The sequence below is a fragment of the Garra rufa genome, chromosome 6, assembly GCF_049309525.1.
Source record: "Garra rufa chromosome 6, GarRuf1.0, whole genome shotgun sequence".
In the NCBI taxonomy this organism is placed as follows: domain Eukaryota; kingdom Metazoa; phylum Chordata; class Actinopteri; order Cypriniformes; family Cyprinidae; genus Garra; species Garra rufa.
The window spans coordinates 26,473,277-26,489,775 of record NC_133366.1 but is presented as its reverse complement, the minus strand read 5'-3'; the positions used below and the strand labels follow the sequence as shown (position 1 = coordinate 26,489,775).

At 37.4% G+C, this 16,499-nt stretch overlaps 1 protein-coding gene across 5 annotated transcripts in view; it reads right to left on the bottom strand.

Annotated features, from left to right (window-relative positions):
* rims1b (regulating synaptic membrane exocytosis 1b) overlaps nucleotides 1–12,120 on the bottom strand; it is a 95,585-nt gene extending 83,465 nt beyond the window's left edge. For all 5 annotated transcript variants that reach the window (XM_073842219.1, XM_073842223.1, XM_073842220.1 and 2 more), the window contains exon 1: nucleotides 11,788–12,120. In XM_073842219.1, the coding sequence (XP_073698320.1) occupies nucleotides 11,788–11,954 (167 nt within the window). In that variant the 5' untranslated portion in view covers nucleotides 11,955–12,120. The remainder of the gene's footprint in view (nucleotides 1–11,787) is intronic.
* Between the last annotated feature and the right edge of the window lie 4,379 nt (nucleotides 12,121–16,499).

Here is a 16,499-nt window from a genome sequence, read left to right as displayed (position 1 = left end):
TAAAAGACATAGGCTAAGAGTAATTCGTATAACTGTGAAAAAGGAAAATCCCCTGTAGTTTTTGTGCATTCTCTTTACAGCTTCTCATTGCTCCAGTTTTCATGATCCATGAACAGCCTTAAAATGCCCCACAGACATTAGATTTCTCTCTCTCTCTCTCTGTCTGTCTCTCTCTCCTTTTTCTCAGACAAGGCCTGGCTATTAATTATCACCCGTTGATTACATCAGAAGAGTAGGTGTAAGCAAGACAGCAAGGATGGATGGACAGATGGAAGAATAGATAGGGAGAGGAAGAGAGACAAGAAGGGCAGCACGGAAAAGGGTGGAGAGCAGAGAAAAGGGACTATTTCCATCTCACTTGCTGATTCCCGGCTGCCGCCTTGACTGGGTGTCTCTCTCTCTCTTTTTTCTCAATTTTTCACAAATTAATTGAAAGTGTCTAGCCAGATCAGCACTCAGGACACACCACATACAGTACACACAGAAAGATTACCACACAAACATGATTCAACCCTAAGAGGGCTTACCATACATTAAGGCTTAGAGTGAATTTCTAAATCATTGTGAACTTACAATACAATTTGTACAATTATCAGTATAGTTACATAAAACTAAACGCAAGTTTCTTGCAATAAAACCTATAGAATTAACCTGTTTAAAGGTCTATAAGAATCTAAACATTTCTAATCAACTGTTGATATAAAAAAAACATTAATATATAAATACAACCTCAAAATCTAAATATAGTAAAATTCATTATACTGTGTATAAGCGAAGTTCATTCATAAAAGTAAAATCTATATATTCACCCACCCTTGCATCCATTTGAAACTAGATACAGAGCGGCGGAAAGAAAGAGAAGTATCGATCAGTGAATCAGCTCATAGGTTAAAATCTATTCTTATCCATCAGAAGGGAGGCAAAAGAGAGAAAGCACTGTAGAAATGTATAGAAGGAGAGGCTGATGTCACTATGGCCAGTGGTTTACAGTGTTATATAAAATTGAAGTAAATATACATTTATGGAAATTGGCTCAAGTAGTAGCTCATAAGAAAAATACGTAAGTATTAAAGTAACTGATTTTAAATCTACTTAAAATTGAAAAATTCAATGAGTGAATACGCTACAGTGGCTGTCTGATGCACAATATATAGAAATTTGTGGTCATAAATTGGCATAATCTACAAAATTTTAACCATTTGAACAAAAAGAAAAAGATGCATGCTTTATTTAGTACTGCCCTATTTTACATAACATATAGTTGCCTTCTAGTCACTTTCGACATTATGTCGAGAATGACGAATTTGGTCTCTCTGGCGAGATTCCCCAATTCTCGATATGACGTCTCCATTCCCTTCTTCAAGGGAATGAGGGTTACGCTGAGTAACGTTATTCATAGAGCTATTCACATTTACATATTGTCCACAAGACAAAATAATACCTGAATAATAATTATCCAAAATGACCCAGTTCAATATTTTACATATTCTTGTTTCTTAATACTGACCCCCTAGTCTCAGCCTCAGACGTCACACCCACGGACCATAGGCTGAATGTCTGATGCATATCGCACAAAAAAAGGAAACACTTAAGGAGTTTTAAAGTCATCACTGGATTGGTTAAATTATACAGGATTACCAAGAGATGTGTGTATCACTTTATTTATCGTTACACCTGGAAACAAAGATGCTGTGATACATAATACGTCAGCTTTATTCGTCACACCCAAAGAAAAACTGCAGTGCTTTACGACTATACGACAGGAAGAGTTAAATAAACGTATCACTGCATCTAAACCGACAACATGTTTATTAGATACTGTACCCACTCAACTACTGAAAGAGTTGTTACCTGTAGCACAACTGCTTCTCAATATTATTAACTCGTCGTTATCTTTAGGTCACGTCCCAAAAACATTCAAGCTGGCGGTTATTAAGCATCTTATTAAGAATCCACAACTAGATCCTAGTTAACTGGCAAATTACAGACCTATTTCAAATCTTCTTTTTATGTCTAAATTTTTTTTAAAAGTTGTGTCTGCTCAATTGTGCTCCTTCCTGCGAAGAAAATAATATCTATGAAGAATTTTTGTCAGGTTTCAGGCCCCATCATAGCACAGAAATTGTGCTTGTTAAAATCACAAATTACTTGCTTCTTGCATCAGACCAAGGCTGCGTCTCATTGCTAGTTTGACTTGATCTTAGTGCTGCGTTCGACACTATAGATCATGACATACTCCTAGATTGATTACAAAACTATAGAGGTATTCAAGGGCAGGCTATAAGATGGTTTAGATCCTACCTGCCTGCTCGCTACCACTTAGTTTATTTAAACAGGGAGTCATCTCAATTATCACCAGTAAAGTATGGAGTGCCACAAGGATCTGTCCTAGGTCCTCTGCTGTTTTCAATTTACATGTTGCCCCTTGGTGATATTATTAGAAAATAAAGGATTAGTTTCCATTGTTATTCTGATGATACTCAACCATATATCTCAACAAGACCAGATGAAAAATCTAATTTATCTAAGCTTTTACTTACTTATTACATATTGGACCAAAATAAACAGTACACAGAATCTCTTGGATTACAATTAGCATCTAGATGGATATACTGTTACTTCCTTCACAGTCAAAAAGATGTTATATTAGACAGCAACTTTTATGTTACAAAAATAGCATGCTTCTATCTTAGAAACAGTGCCAAGCTACGAAACATGTTAACTGTTTCTGATGCAGAAAAGTTAGCTCATGCATTCATGACCTCTAGACTGGACTATTGCAATGCACTGAAAGGTGGTTGCCCTGCATTTTCAATAAACAAGCTACATGTAGTCCAAAACTCTGGACTTTTGGTAGTACCTAGGATAGCAAAGTCCACTAAAGGAGGTAGAGCCTTTTTGCAATCTGGCTCCTAAACTCTAGAACAACCTTCCTGATAATGTCTGGAGTTCAGACACGCTCTCTCTGTTTAAATTTAGATTAAAGACACATCTCTTTAGCCAAGCATTCACATAATGCATCTTATAATCTTGTACTTTAGCTATATCTGATCAAATGTGCATTGTTATTCTTTTGCTTGGTTGGAACAGCAGCTATGCTATTTTTTTCTCTATTTGTTTCTTTGTTTCTGCCACAGGATTGACATCCCGTGGTAACTATGAATACACAAGCTTCAATCTGGATCCAACCCTTACAAAGACACAACTGATGCACTTACAAAAGCTGCAAACATTCACTGATTCTCAGAAGGCAACACAAGAGTCAGAAGTTTAAAGCTTAATCAGAGTACTAAAGAAGTAGCACTAAACATGCTATTTTTTATCGTCTTATTTTATTATTGTATAACAATTCTGCAAGGTGTATGTCAATTTATGACCACAAATGTGTATAAAAGCCATTAAACCACGTTTAGAGCCTAGAAATGAGATCAGAAAATCATTGGGAGTCTTTTTGACTTGGGCCTCAAGCAGCCAACCAGAATATCCTAAACCTTCACAGCAGTGAGCTAAAACACAACTGAGAATACTGTAAGTAATGCCCTACAAATGATGCAAATACAAACAGTTCGAGTTTGGTCAGTTTGGTCTGCAGGTTTTCATCTGAGGGAATGCACAGAAACCTATCCACATAGAAGCCCTTGTTTGGTTGGAGACAATAATATAATAGGAAACAACCACTTTAAACACTCTAGCAACTCTCTGGCAATGAACAAATGAAGTAGCCTTTAGAAAATGTGTTGCAAAACAGAAAAATTCATTAACCACCCCTGAAACTGTCTAAATTGACAGTCATCCATGATGATAAACATCCACCGTATCTATTGTTTTCTCATGTAAGTAATATACATTGCATGTATGATTCCTTTAGGAAAGTCATGAAATTAAAGCTGCAGTTCGTATGTTTGCCTCTTTGTTGACATCGCGGTTTGATTTGTTTTTTGGAACGATCTTCTTTACGTGAGTTGGCACAGCTCCTCAGCACGGATGAATCTATTGTTTTAAGTCTATGCTACCTCATCTCATGCCGAAAACATGTGGGAACTTTTTTGCAAGACGTGAAATGCATTCCAATAAGTACATATCACTGCAGTTTCCAACAGAAATTAACACTAGAGGCGGTAAAAAGCGAGGACTTGTAATCATTTTTATACACATATTTGAACTTTCCGGATGTAACAAGCTTACTCGGTAGCTCATCCAGAATGGAATTGGACTTAGGATGTGGAATCCTTGGGTACGAATCCCATCAAAAACTTGACTCACAATGAAAGAGCTGAAAAATGAGAAATCGAAAAACAATCTAAAACGGCATATTTGCAATTGCTTTTTTGTGTCACATTCACTTTGGTTCATAGTATCGAGTAGGTTTAGGTGTAGTGCAGATGGTACGTTATTTGAAAAAATCGCGGACGATTATAGTTATAGCGCAACTCAACTGATGTTTAAAGTCAGAACTGCGGTGAGATGTACAAAACCGTCACATAAAACCATATGTACGTTCATCTGTCCCAGGGAAAAAACTAAACACTCTTTTAGTGTCACTCAGTGGACATTTCACATTTCATGTCACAAAGCGTACATATAATAGTTCTCACAGGTACACTTTTGTCATTAGTACAGGCTGAGTTTATGTGTGGCTATCAGTCACCACACCGGTGTGGATACCGTTCTCAGGAATCACAGATTCTACATCTTGGAAGAATGACAAAAAATAAGAATTTTCATCAGCTATTGTCATCTGAACAAGGTCATGTCCACACGAATACGTTTTTGTTTGAAAACGCATATTTTTCTCTTTTGTCAAGGAAAACAGAGCTTTTTAGAAAAAAACGCTTTCCAAAATGGATAAATTTGAAAACGCTGTTTTCCATCTGTATGATCTCAGTGAGCTTTTATGAGGTTTTACACATGCACAGTAAGGTGAATTTAACGTTTTCTGACGTTTCAGTGTGGATGATAAACTTTTGGAAAACTTTTGAAAAACATTTGAAAATGCTAATGTGGACGGAGAGGGTTTTTAAAACAAAAACTCTGTTTTCAAATGTATGCGGATTAATGTAGATGTAGCCTTAGTAACATGTCTGCCACTTTTGTTCTGACCAACTGAGAGAAAAAAAAAACATTACAATAAATTGCGCTACCAGTGATTAAATGTACCACTCAAATTAGAAAACAAGTACCAGAAATGTACCAGTACCACTCAAATTAGAAAACATTAGTACAAGCTTTCCGTTGTAAATCGGGCTAACGTAAAGAGATACTTTTGAACACTGGCTGGTTATGTACTTACTCAAAAATTGATTTTAGATCACTTTTAACCCAAAAAAGTTATGGAATGCAGCTTTAACATAAGTAATTATCAAAACAAACATACATGTACCCAGAAGAAAATGGCAGCATCTTTTACTTTGCTGTTTGTTGATAGTGTTGCAGTTGCTGTAGGGAAGTTTTATGTATTTATAGACTAAGTGCCTTTAGTGCCTTTTGTAATGGACCCTATGTCTACTCTCTTATTCTCTCTCACTCACTCTCCTTTTATTTATTTTTTTAATGTTCACTGACAAGTCTTCATATTTCAGGTGCCATGTGATGGTGAACACTGCATTGGTAAACTGGTCGGTCACACACACATTCAGAATTCCTGGGGAACCCATGCAGAATGCTTGTTTATTAAATTTTCATGTTGTTGAGTGCTAAAGAGGCAACTTTTCTAATGTTTTCTTTTTTTCACACACACACACACACACACTTCATATAATGTAAGAGGATGCCCTGTTTTTATATTCCCAGTATTTTAACAAGAACCTCATGATAACCTCATACCAGACACCTTCAAGACCATGAACTACAGCCAATATCATTACTTGGTAACTAGGTGTCTCAAAGGAGGTCAAATGAGCTTAACATTTATGTATAAATATGAAATGGCTAGTGCCTGGTTGTAATTATTAACCATTCAATACCATGCTTAGTCAGAGCAGTTTAGTGTTAGAAGAGCAGATGAATCTATTCACATCTTAAAGTAAACAGCCTCATAATGCAATAAGCCAACTCACATAATTAAATGTAAGAATTCATGAGGGAAGGTAAAAAATAAACAGGTTTAAAATAGACAGGGAACATCAGGGAGCTCAATTTTTAAATATTTCAGCAAAGACTTCCAAGTGAGCTATTTTCAGCTTCAATTCATAATTTAATGCTCACGTTTTTCCTCCCAGAAACCTTGAAACCTTCCTTATGCTAAGAAAAAAGGAAAGGAACAAGAAAAGATGATCCAGTGTTTGTCTTTCAACAAACCGATCTTAGTAACGCACATCTTTTTTTAAGGACTTTTCTTCCGCAGCCAAGCTACTGTTCTGACATGGGAGTCTGGCAAGAAGCTGTCTTCAACAACTGAACCCATTCCATAAGCCTAGAAGGAAAAATGGGTGCCATTCTATTACTCTTAGTTTAGTCACAGTGGAAAAGAAACAATGAGGACTAGCATTTTGCTAAAATTATGCAAATTAAACATACTGTTAATGTGGAATATCCAGGGTTTGTATCCTCAGACAAGCCAAAACTTGCTCTTCTCTCAACTGACACAGTTGTGTATTTTGTGTATATTAGGCCATGTGATACTTATTCATATTTGTGCATATCCATCTTCTATACAAAGCCCTATGTTTCTTCTTTACCTGTTTATTGGAGCGGGGTGATCTTACACTGGCCTACTCTTGACCCCTGCTGTGGTCTGTGTGGCTGCAATTATTCTTCATTGAAGCTCAGCTCTGAGAGTCTATCTGATCCTAACCTTTGAATAATCCTAAAGCCTCTTTGGATTCTCTGAATGGAGCAGGTGGTATTTATTCCCTTCGCTTTGGTTTTGCAGAGCCCACAAACTCACAGCCAACACTACTGCAAGCTGGATGCAGGGTTTAGGAGCATGTTCTGGACAAGGTGTTCAAAGGAGAACAGCTCTCCAAGGAAGAAGCTCTGTAAGGGAACAGGTCTGTTCAAGGGAAATTTTACAATAATTTTTGTTTGATTTTCAGATTTTTGTTGTTCACTGTTGCTCATTGAAAAAACATGCCTGTGGCAACATTTCTGAAAAATTATGTTGCTTCTTGCACGGTTCGTGCCACTTTCAAATGGAGATTTCCAGTAAGTGGCACTAAAAGTGCGTTTAATTTTCTTAGAAACAGGTGAACGCGAACATCTCAGTGTTTTATTATGTTGTACATATTATGGTAGGTTGTGAATGAATTGTCTGTTGGTTGGCACTAAACAGTTACTGTTCTATCGAGTTTGACAATAACATTCTACCTACACTAAACTTAACTGATAACAGCAACAAAAGCAAACGTAAGATAACATTTGCTGAAGAAACCATGCCATTTTAGCTTGTTTCTAAGTCTTTGATTCCTTTTATTGTGATTTGTTTTTCACAGGACTGAGCATTGTACCTGAGCACTCCATATAGCGCTTTACCAGGTGAGCTACTGAGCAAGTTTACTACATCAGAAAATAACATATGGAGCTGGTTATGTCAAGCAAATGTCAAAATATTTGTCATTTGTCATAACATTGTATTGTGCAAGGAACCATGCAAAAATAAATCTTTATTAATCAATAATCATCATTTGTTTTTGAAGATGAATAGAAGTTGTTCATGTTTTACAGTCACTAGTGTTTACTTTTGCTGGAAACTGCAGTCAATTGTCTATTTACAGAAACATAGTTCTTTGTAGTTTTGCCAAAAAAATGTTGGTAGCATGGTTTTCTAATGTGCCTAAATTTACACTGCAAAAATGTATTGTCTGATCTTACTTAGTATTTTTGTCTTGATTTTAGTCAAAATATCTAAAAAATTAGGATGCATTTACTAAATAAGCAAAATGGCATAAGATATTTAGTCCTGTTTCTAGGGGGAGAAAAACTAAATTAAGTGCAGTTTGCTCAAAATAAGTAAAATGATCTGCCAGTGGGGTAAGTAAAATACAGCAAGCAAATTAAGCCAGTGTAAAGGGATAGTTTGCCTAAAAATGAAAATTCTGACATTAATTACTCACCCTCATTCCAAACCAGTAAGACCTTTCTTCATCTTCCGAACATAAATTAAGATATTTTTGATAAAATCCCAGAGCTCTCTGACCCTCCATAGACAGCAAGGGTCCTACCAAGTTCAAGAAAGGTACAAAGAACATTGAAAAAATAGTCCATGTGACAACAGTGGTTCAATCATAATTTTATGAAGCTAAAATAGCAACTTTATTCAATAATTCTTCTCCTTCGCATCACCCTAGCACCATTTTGAGGAGTACCACGACTATTTTAGGGAATTTCGTAAAAAAAAAAAAAAAAAAAAAATCATAATCTGTGTTCTTGCAGGTTTGGAATGTCATGAGGGTGAGTAATTAATGACAGAATTTTACTTTTTTGGCTGTACTATCCCTTTAAGGCAGAAATTAAACTCTTTTGTGTTTTCAGCATCAGTGTGTTCATTTTTTTTTACAGGAGGAAGTTCCAAAAACAATCTCTAGAGGAGCTCTGAGGAGGAAGTAGAGCTTTTTGAGTTGGAACAGATTTGAAGTGAACTAGATGACTGGAATATTTTTATTTTTGTTGAGTTGTGATTAAGCGTTTGGCTACAGAACTTGTGATTAAGTTTTCAGTTTTTTATCTTAAATCTGCATATTCATGTACAAATGTGTGTGATCATGTAGTATGTGATGGCACATACTATGTGACTTGAGCAGGTGCTGCATTCACACATCACCTCTCAATGATTAGCTCTGACCTGTTCTCAAGGCTGCCTCAAACACAGTATGAACAGCTTGATTACAGGGTTTTATCTGTTCCAGCTGGCCTGTTCTCAGCTAAGATTGAGATACCCAAAAATATACCAATATCTCAGACAAGCATTTCATCAAATACTGACGCTGACTACAACAAACATAAGCCAGAAAGAAAATATATAGATAAATAAATGAATAAACACACTGACTGTTAACTATCATCTACACATATAAATCAACCAACCAACAACTTACAAGAAAAAAATAACACAAAGACAACAGAAGGGTCCCTCAGGAGATACAGTAGTCATATTGCTCTGCTAAATATCAATGGACATGGGTTTAATTGGATAAAATTAAGCATAACTGAGAAAACATACAGTTGAAGTCAAAAGTTTACATACACTTTGTAGTATCTGCAAATTGTTAATTATTTTACCAAAATAAGAGTAATCATACAAAATGCATGTTATTTTTTATTTAGTATTGAGCTGAATAAGATATTTCACATAAAAGACATTTGCATGTAGTCCACATAAGAAAACAATAGTTGAATTTATAAAAAATGACCTTGTTCAAAAGTTTACATACATTTGATTCTTAATACTGTGTTGTTACCTGAATGATCCACAGTTGTGTTTTTGAGTACCTTGTTTGTTACACTGCCCAATTCTCTTCAGAAAAATCTTTCAGGTCCCACAGATTCTTTGGTTTTTTAGCATTTTTGTGTTTTTGACTGTATGATTTCCCCACTGAGGACAACTGAGGGACTCATGTGCAACTATGACAGAAGGTTCAAATGCTCACTGATACTCCAGAAGGAAAAACGATGCATTAAGAGCCAGGGGTGTAAACTTTTGAACATAACGAGGAAGCTGAAGGTACATACATGTTCCCCAGAAGACAAAATAAGTTAAATTTACCCTGATCTTCAAATTCAAAAAGTTCTCACTCCTCAGCTCGTAATGCATTGTTTTTCCTTCTGAAGCATCAGTGAGCATTTGAACCTCCTTCAATAGTTGCATATGAGTCCCTCAGTGTCAAAAGATGGATCTCAAAATCATACAGTCATTGTTGGAAAAGGTTCAAATACACAAAAATGCTGAAAAACCAAAGAATTTGTAGGACCTGAAGGATTTTTCTGAAGAACAGCAGGCAGTTAAACAAGGAACAAACAAGGAACTCATGAACAACTGTCACTTAATATTTTGCAGATTCTGCAAGGTGTATGTAAACTTTTGACTTCAACTGTAGGTGCTGTGTGTCATCTATAAGTGACACTGTGTCACAAACCACATACTGCCTGTGTAGGTGCTACATTTGATGAAGAACGTTGAAAAAGTATATACCAAGTCGTAAGGGTCAATTTTCTGAAATTGAGATTTATACATCACCTGAAATCTGAATAAATAAGCTTTCCATTGATGTATAGTTTGTTAGGATAGAACAATATTTGGCAACATATGGAATTTGAGGGTGCAAAAAAATCTAAATGCTGAGAAAATCTTCTTTAAAGTTGTCCATATGAAGTTCTCAGGAATGTATTTTACTAATCAAAAATTAAGTTTTGATATATTTACGGAAGGAAATGTACAAAATATCTTAATGGAACATGATCTTTAGGCCTACTTAATATTCTAATGATAAAGAAAAATCAATAATTTTGCCCCATACAATGTATTTTTGCCTATTGCTACTCGTGCTACTTAAGACTTGTTTTGTGGTCCAGGGTCACATATTTTTCACATCTGTCTGCCTTTACCACACTGTGGACCTTAGAGAGGTTGACCTATGAACAAACACTTAGTCTTCGCTGTGTAGTAGCAAACAGATATTGAGACAAACGTTCATTTTGAACTATGCTGCTCCTCTCAGCACATTCACTGCACAGGTACTGACATACCCCACTGCCAGACATTTCCAGATGTATCTGGTGAGTCGTGATGTAGTGGCGCCTATGACTCAATCATCGCATGGTCAAAGCTATAGATTACCATTTCCGTTGCAGATTAGTCGTCATAGGAAAAAATTACATAACCTCGCCTCAATGTTCTATTACGTCATTTCCGTCTGAAGAGTAACTGTGAGGGAATACGCGAAACGCAAAAACCAGCACTAGAGCTCGACATCAGGTCCTTCTTCAAATCATTCATGCCGATGAGAGAGAGAGGGTGCTTGTCACATGAGAAGAAATTGTATTGTAGATATCCAAACACACGATAGTGGATAGAGTCGAAACTTTTCCTAATCCGAGTATCTTAAAGATAGCCTACACATTTTTAGTTTGTAGTCGTCCTCACGTGCATCGGCAGAGCCACGCGAAATAACCGCGGCCAATCACGAACCACACCCCGGTTGTAAAGCAGCGAAAGACTCATTCTTTCCACATTGTGGATATCTTTGAATATATTGGTTTTAGGTGTAAAACAAACGTTTTAGGTTCCTTGTTTAACAACGTGTATCAAACTAGACGTGTTTTCTTTCTTCACACACCAGCGCGCAAGCCTAATAGAACAGCTTTTCGCCAAGTTAACATTCGCTGTATCTTTCACCATATAGAAGAGTGTTTGGTCGATTGCTTAAGGCTGAAGAGCACCTTGTGTTGCCCCCGGAGGTGCATCGGGTGGAGTGGGGTGGCACGCAGTTGCGAAGTATGATTCATCCTCGCGCTCTGTCACGCCCCATCTCCCTGTCTGCTTTCCATGGTGCACCTGTAACTCGCCTGACCTCAAATCTAGCTAATTTCTACTCACTGCTGTTAAAACCAAGCTATGCAAAGCTCATCTGTTACATGAAGTCATGCTTTCTATGCAGTAGAGGCCACTGCAACCAGACGCTTTTATAGGATACTTGAAGACTCGCGCGTTTGCAAACTGCAAAATCACTACGATTTTAGGGTGTCGTTAATCACACATTACGGGTAGCGAAAGGTCGTGAAGATGTGGCTCAAAGGAAAGCGAAAGTGTCGAAAACGGCTGTGGAAACACAAAGGAAAACGTCCAGCCCTTACTTTAGCATGGCTTGTTCCTTCTCCTCTTCCTCCTTTTGCCGAACCATCACTGCCATGATGACTTTCCTTTCCTCCTCCGTGAGATGACTCAAGTCCGGCATATCAGGCATGGGAGCCGGCACGGTGGGTGGGCGAGGGCCGCTTTGGGGCCCTACCGAGGCGGACATCTTTTGCCCCGCTCCCAGGCGTATCTATTGGCAGTATCCCGAGCGCTGGAGCCACACCTCACGACATGGTCCACGGATAGAGCAGCGTTCTTTGAGAATAGTGCAAATCTCGCATGGTTTCAGGCACCCACAACTGTGCTTTTGTTTCTCTTCGTGTGTGTGTGTGTTTTTTTTTTTTTCAACCCACCCCTCCTCTTTTCTCTCTACCCCCACCCCCCGCCTCTCCCCTCCACCTCCAGTTACGGGAAGCCCATCATCTCTACGCCCGGAGACGACGCAAACAGAGGGACTCCGGCATTAGCTAGCAGATCTGTGATTTCCCCCTTCACTGAACCGGGGGCTCGGTATTGGGCGACGGTAAAGGCGGAGTCCGTCTCTCGCCCACTGATCACTCTCTCTCTTTCGTCGCTCTCAGATTAAAAAAAGAGTCAATGGAAATGCAGATCCGCGGGCGCGTATACCACTCTTACACACGCACGCTTACTCATATGTGAAATGGACAAAAAACATATATTTTAGAGTCACACTTCCCTTTTCTTTTTCATATCGGTGTGTGTGCTCAACCGCGTACACCTTGTTCGCGTCTCTGTATTTTTAGGAGTAGCTGGTTATAGTTCAGTGCGCGCTCTCGTCAGGCTATTTTTAGAATCGCTCCCGCGCACCTTTTAAATACAATCAATTCGTCTGTTTTGTCTGTCTGAGGAATATCTGTAATGAAATTATCCGCTAAAGTCTCATGTACACGTGTGGATGACATAAATCATCTCTAGACATCTTTAAAAAAAATAGTTGGCTACTGGAGCAAGATGCTCTGTATAACTGTAAAATTGTGTGCATGGTCGAATTGAAACCAAGTCTTGATCCAACAATAATACAGTTTATACGATTAGTTAGATGTAAAGTAAGTGCAAACTGTAGTTTTCAGAACCCTGGACAGCGACACGTGACTCATCACGCAGAACACACAGACAGCCATTTCACTACACTGTAAATGTGTTAACATATTAAAGACTGATTGTCTGATTTAACTCATTAAAACGAGTTTAGCTGGTATACATGAATGCATTTACAATTATTCAGCGATAGACAGTAAAAACGGTTAATTTATGTTACAATTTTAGTTGACCGTTTTTTTGTGTACATGTTTGGTGGACAAACATGTTCCACTACGAATTAAGTCAGTAAAGTTAAACTGTAAATAAAAAATAACTATCGCTAGAGATTTAAAACCGTTCTTTTTTATGACATAAAACATTTTTAGCAACTCTGTAGCTACTTCCTGTGAATATCAAGGTTTACTAACTGTTTTTTTTTTTTTTTTTTGTCCCAAGTTGGAGGTATTACCCCATTAGTGAGGCATGGTCATTTTTCATGGTTTCCAATTTTGTGTGATAACTAAATTAGCATGTATTTCTCTTAATAATATATTGGCTGATGCATATAGTATACTCTAGACTCATATCCAAATACACCATAACTTAGTCATAAATGCAAACTATTCTTAAAGGGATAGTTTACCCAAAAATGAAAATTCTGTCATTAATTACTCACCCTCATGTCATTCCAACCCTGTAGACCTTCTTTCGTCTTCGGAACACAAATTGGGTAGCCTAGAAATCTAGACGCACCCTAGCGGCAGCAAAAATTATTTTGCAGCCAGGTGGGTCTAGACACTCTCAATAGACCTTCTAGCTGCAAAAACCCAAATTGGGTCAGGCCAATCACAACGCGTATAGAGTAGGCGGGGCGGGCTTAACATATGACGACAGAGTTGCGACGGCTGCCACTTGAAAAACAAAGAATGGCGGCTGCAGCTGTCGAACAGCGGTCTTTCGAATCGGCTTTGGCCGCGACTCTGGAGGACTTGGAGTTAAGTTTTTCTTTAAGAAACGAGCAAAGAACGGCACTTAAGTCATTTTTAAAAAAGGAAGATGTGTTTGGAGTTTTGCCGACTGGATACGGAAAAAGCTTAATATACCAATTATACCAACTACGTCACCTTCTTCGTTGCTCTGATTGGTTGAAGCCTATCCTATTGCGTGCATAGGGATTTTGAGAGACAACCGTTTATCCCGCCCCTCGGAGTAAGCCGCGTCTATGGAGAGTTTCCAGACTAAACATCTTGATGTAAGTCTGGCTCGCCAGGCTACAAATTGGGTATTTTTTAAGAAATCCAAGAGCTCTCTGACCCTCCATAGACAGCAAGGTTCCTACCACGTTTATGGTCCAGAAAGATACCAAGAACATTGACAAAACAGTCCATGTCTTATGAAGCTACAAGAATACTTTTTGTTGCGGTAAAAACTAAAACAACTTTATTCAACAATTATTCTTCTCAACATCACCCTAGTGCCATTTTGGAGAGTTCCACGCATTCACATGTTTAAATAAAGTTGTTAATTTAGTTTTTTTTTTTTTGGTGCACAAAATGTATTTTTGTAGATTCATAAAATTACGGTTGAACCACTGATGTCACATGGACGGTTTTGCCAATGTTCTTGGTACCTTTCTGGACCATGAACATGGTAAGACCCTTGCTGTCCATGGAGGGTCAGAGAGCTCCTAGATTTCATTAAAAATATCGTAATTTGTGTTCAGAAGAACAAAGGGTCTTACGGGGTTGACATGAGGGTTATATTATTTAATGACAGAATTTTCATTTTTGCGTAAACTGTCCCTATAAGGTGGCCTTCTTCATTCATCTTCCCTTAAATATTTAGAAGTAACCATACGCTTATACTATATTTGGAACATGAGTAACAGCTCTTCCAAATATGAGCTATTCTCTAATTGTTTACAAACTCTCATGTTGTTTTGAAACTTGTAAGTTTTTTTTTTTTTTTAAACTGTGATAGTTTACTATTATCTATTACCAATTAATATTAATCTTTTCATTTAAATGAATTTAAAAATATAGATATAAATATGTTATATACATATAAAATACGTATAAAAACTATAAAAATGATCAAAGGGTTATGTCACCCAAAAATGGAAATTCTGTCATTAACCCTCCTCACACTGTTCCAAACCCATAAGACCTTTCATCTTTGTAACACAGATATTATATATATTTTTGAAATCCTTGGAGTCCTACCACAGTCAAGGTCCAGAAAGGTACTAAGAACATTGACAATAGTCCATGTGACATCAGTGGTTCAATCTTAATTTTTTGATGAACAAAGGTCTTACGGTTTTAAAACAACATGATGGTGAATAATTAATGACAGAATTTTAATTTTTGGGTGAACTATCTCTTTAAATTCAGTTTATTCATTTGCATAGTCAGATAATCACAAACTCTGGATCAAACTCTTGAGCTGACAGAGAACATTTATATTGAGCGTTGTGAGCCCACTGAACCTGATCTAAACCAGACTGAATTTGTTTGGTTTTGTCAACTCTATCTACTCTAAAACAGTTTGTTCAGCTAGCCTATGCAACACAGGTCACTGGAAGCAGACATCCCATAAAATCCAAGCAAACCATATTCTGAGCTGAGTTAAACAAATGCTTTATATATAACGAGAAGTTCATTTTAAGCTGCGACACATGCAGGATGTTGAGAAATGCAGATTTTCAGAAACTCTTTTGACATTAGATTGTTTTGAGGATTGCAACCAGAGCAGTAAACACATGTTAGTGCTTTACAGAAGACTCACAGGTTTAAAAAAAAAAAAAAAAAAAAAAAAACACATACACACGAATATGGCTGGAGGGCAAAACATACCCTGATGACTTTTATGGTGTACAACGAGTGCAAGGTGGACAACTTCAGTTATACATAGCTACTTTTCCTCTGCTAAGTAAAGTAGGCCTAAGTTAGTATAAAGAACACTTCATGTCATATTGAATTTACTTCTTTAAAAGAATGTGAGTTTAGGCAAGTATTCACCTTATTTGTCCCATTCGAGTGGGCGTGGCCATTTGTCAATTTTATGGGTCTTCCGATCTCATCCGCATCCAGCTATTTTTAGCTGTACAAACAGTTCGTTTTGATGCTTGATATTGCAAATTGATGTCTTACCATGTTATTTTAATGCATTATCCTAATTATGAACACACTAGTTTGTAGTGCGAACAGTTTTACCATTTACTGCACATTGCTATTTTTCTCGTTATTTCCCTATAGCGGCGAATGAAACGGAAATTTACTTCCGCGCTGAAGAATAAGGTGGACAGAGAAAGCATAATGTAAAACGCCACGAGGCTTATTATAATTATAAGCTAAATTATTCACCATGTGTCACTCTCTTCTATACTGCTCAATGCAATATCGCATACGAATACGAAAATAAACACATTACATAATACTGCATTGTTATATGCACTTCTAATGACTGCAAGAACTGGCGCACCAGTACAGCGCCAGTAGGAAAAAAAAGTTATATCGCGCCCTCTGTTGATGGAACACGCCATTACACAGGAATATACCCCGAGGCTAGTTGTCATAGCTAGGTTTGTACTCAGTTTAATATTTTTAAGGGTACACAATATTTTTGCCCATTCATGCTAAACCTGTAGCTGTGGTTGACAGGACATTTT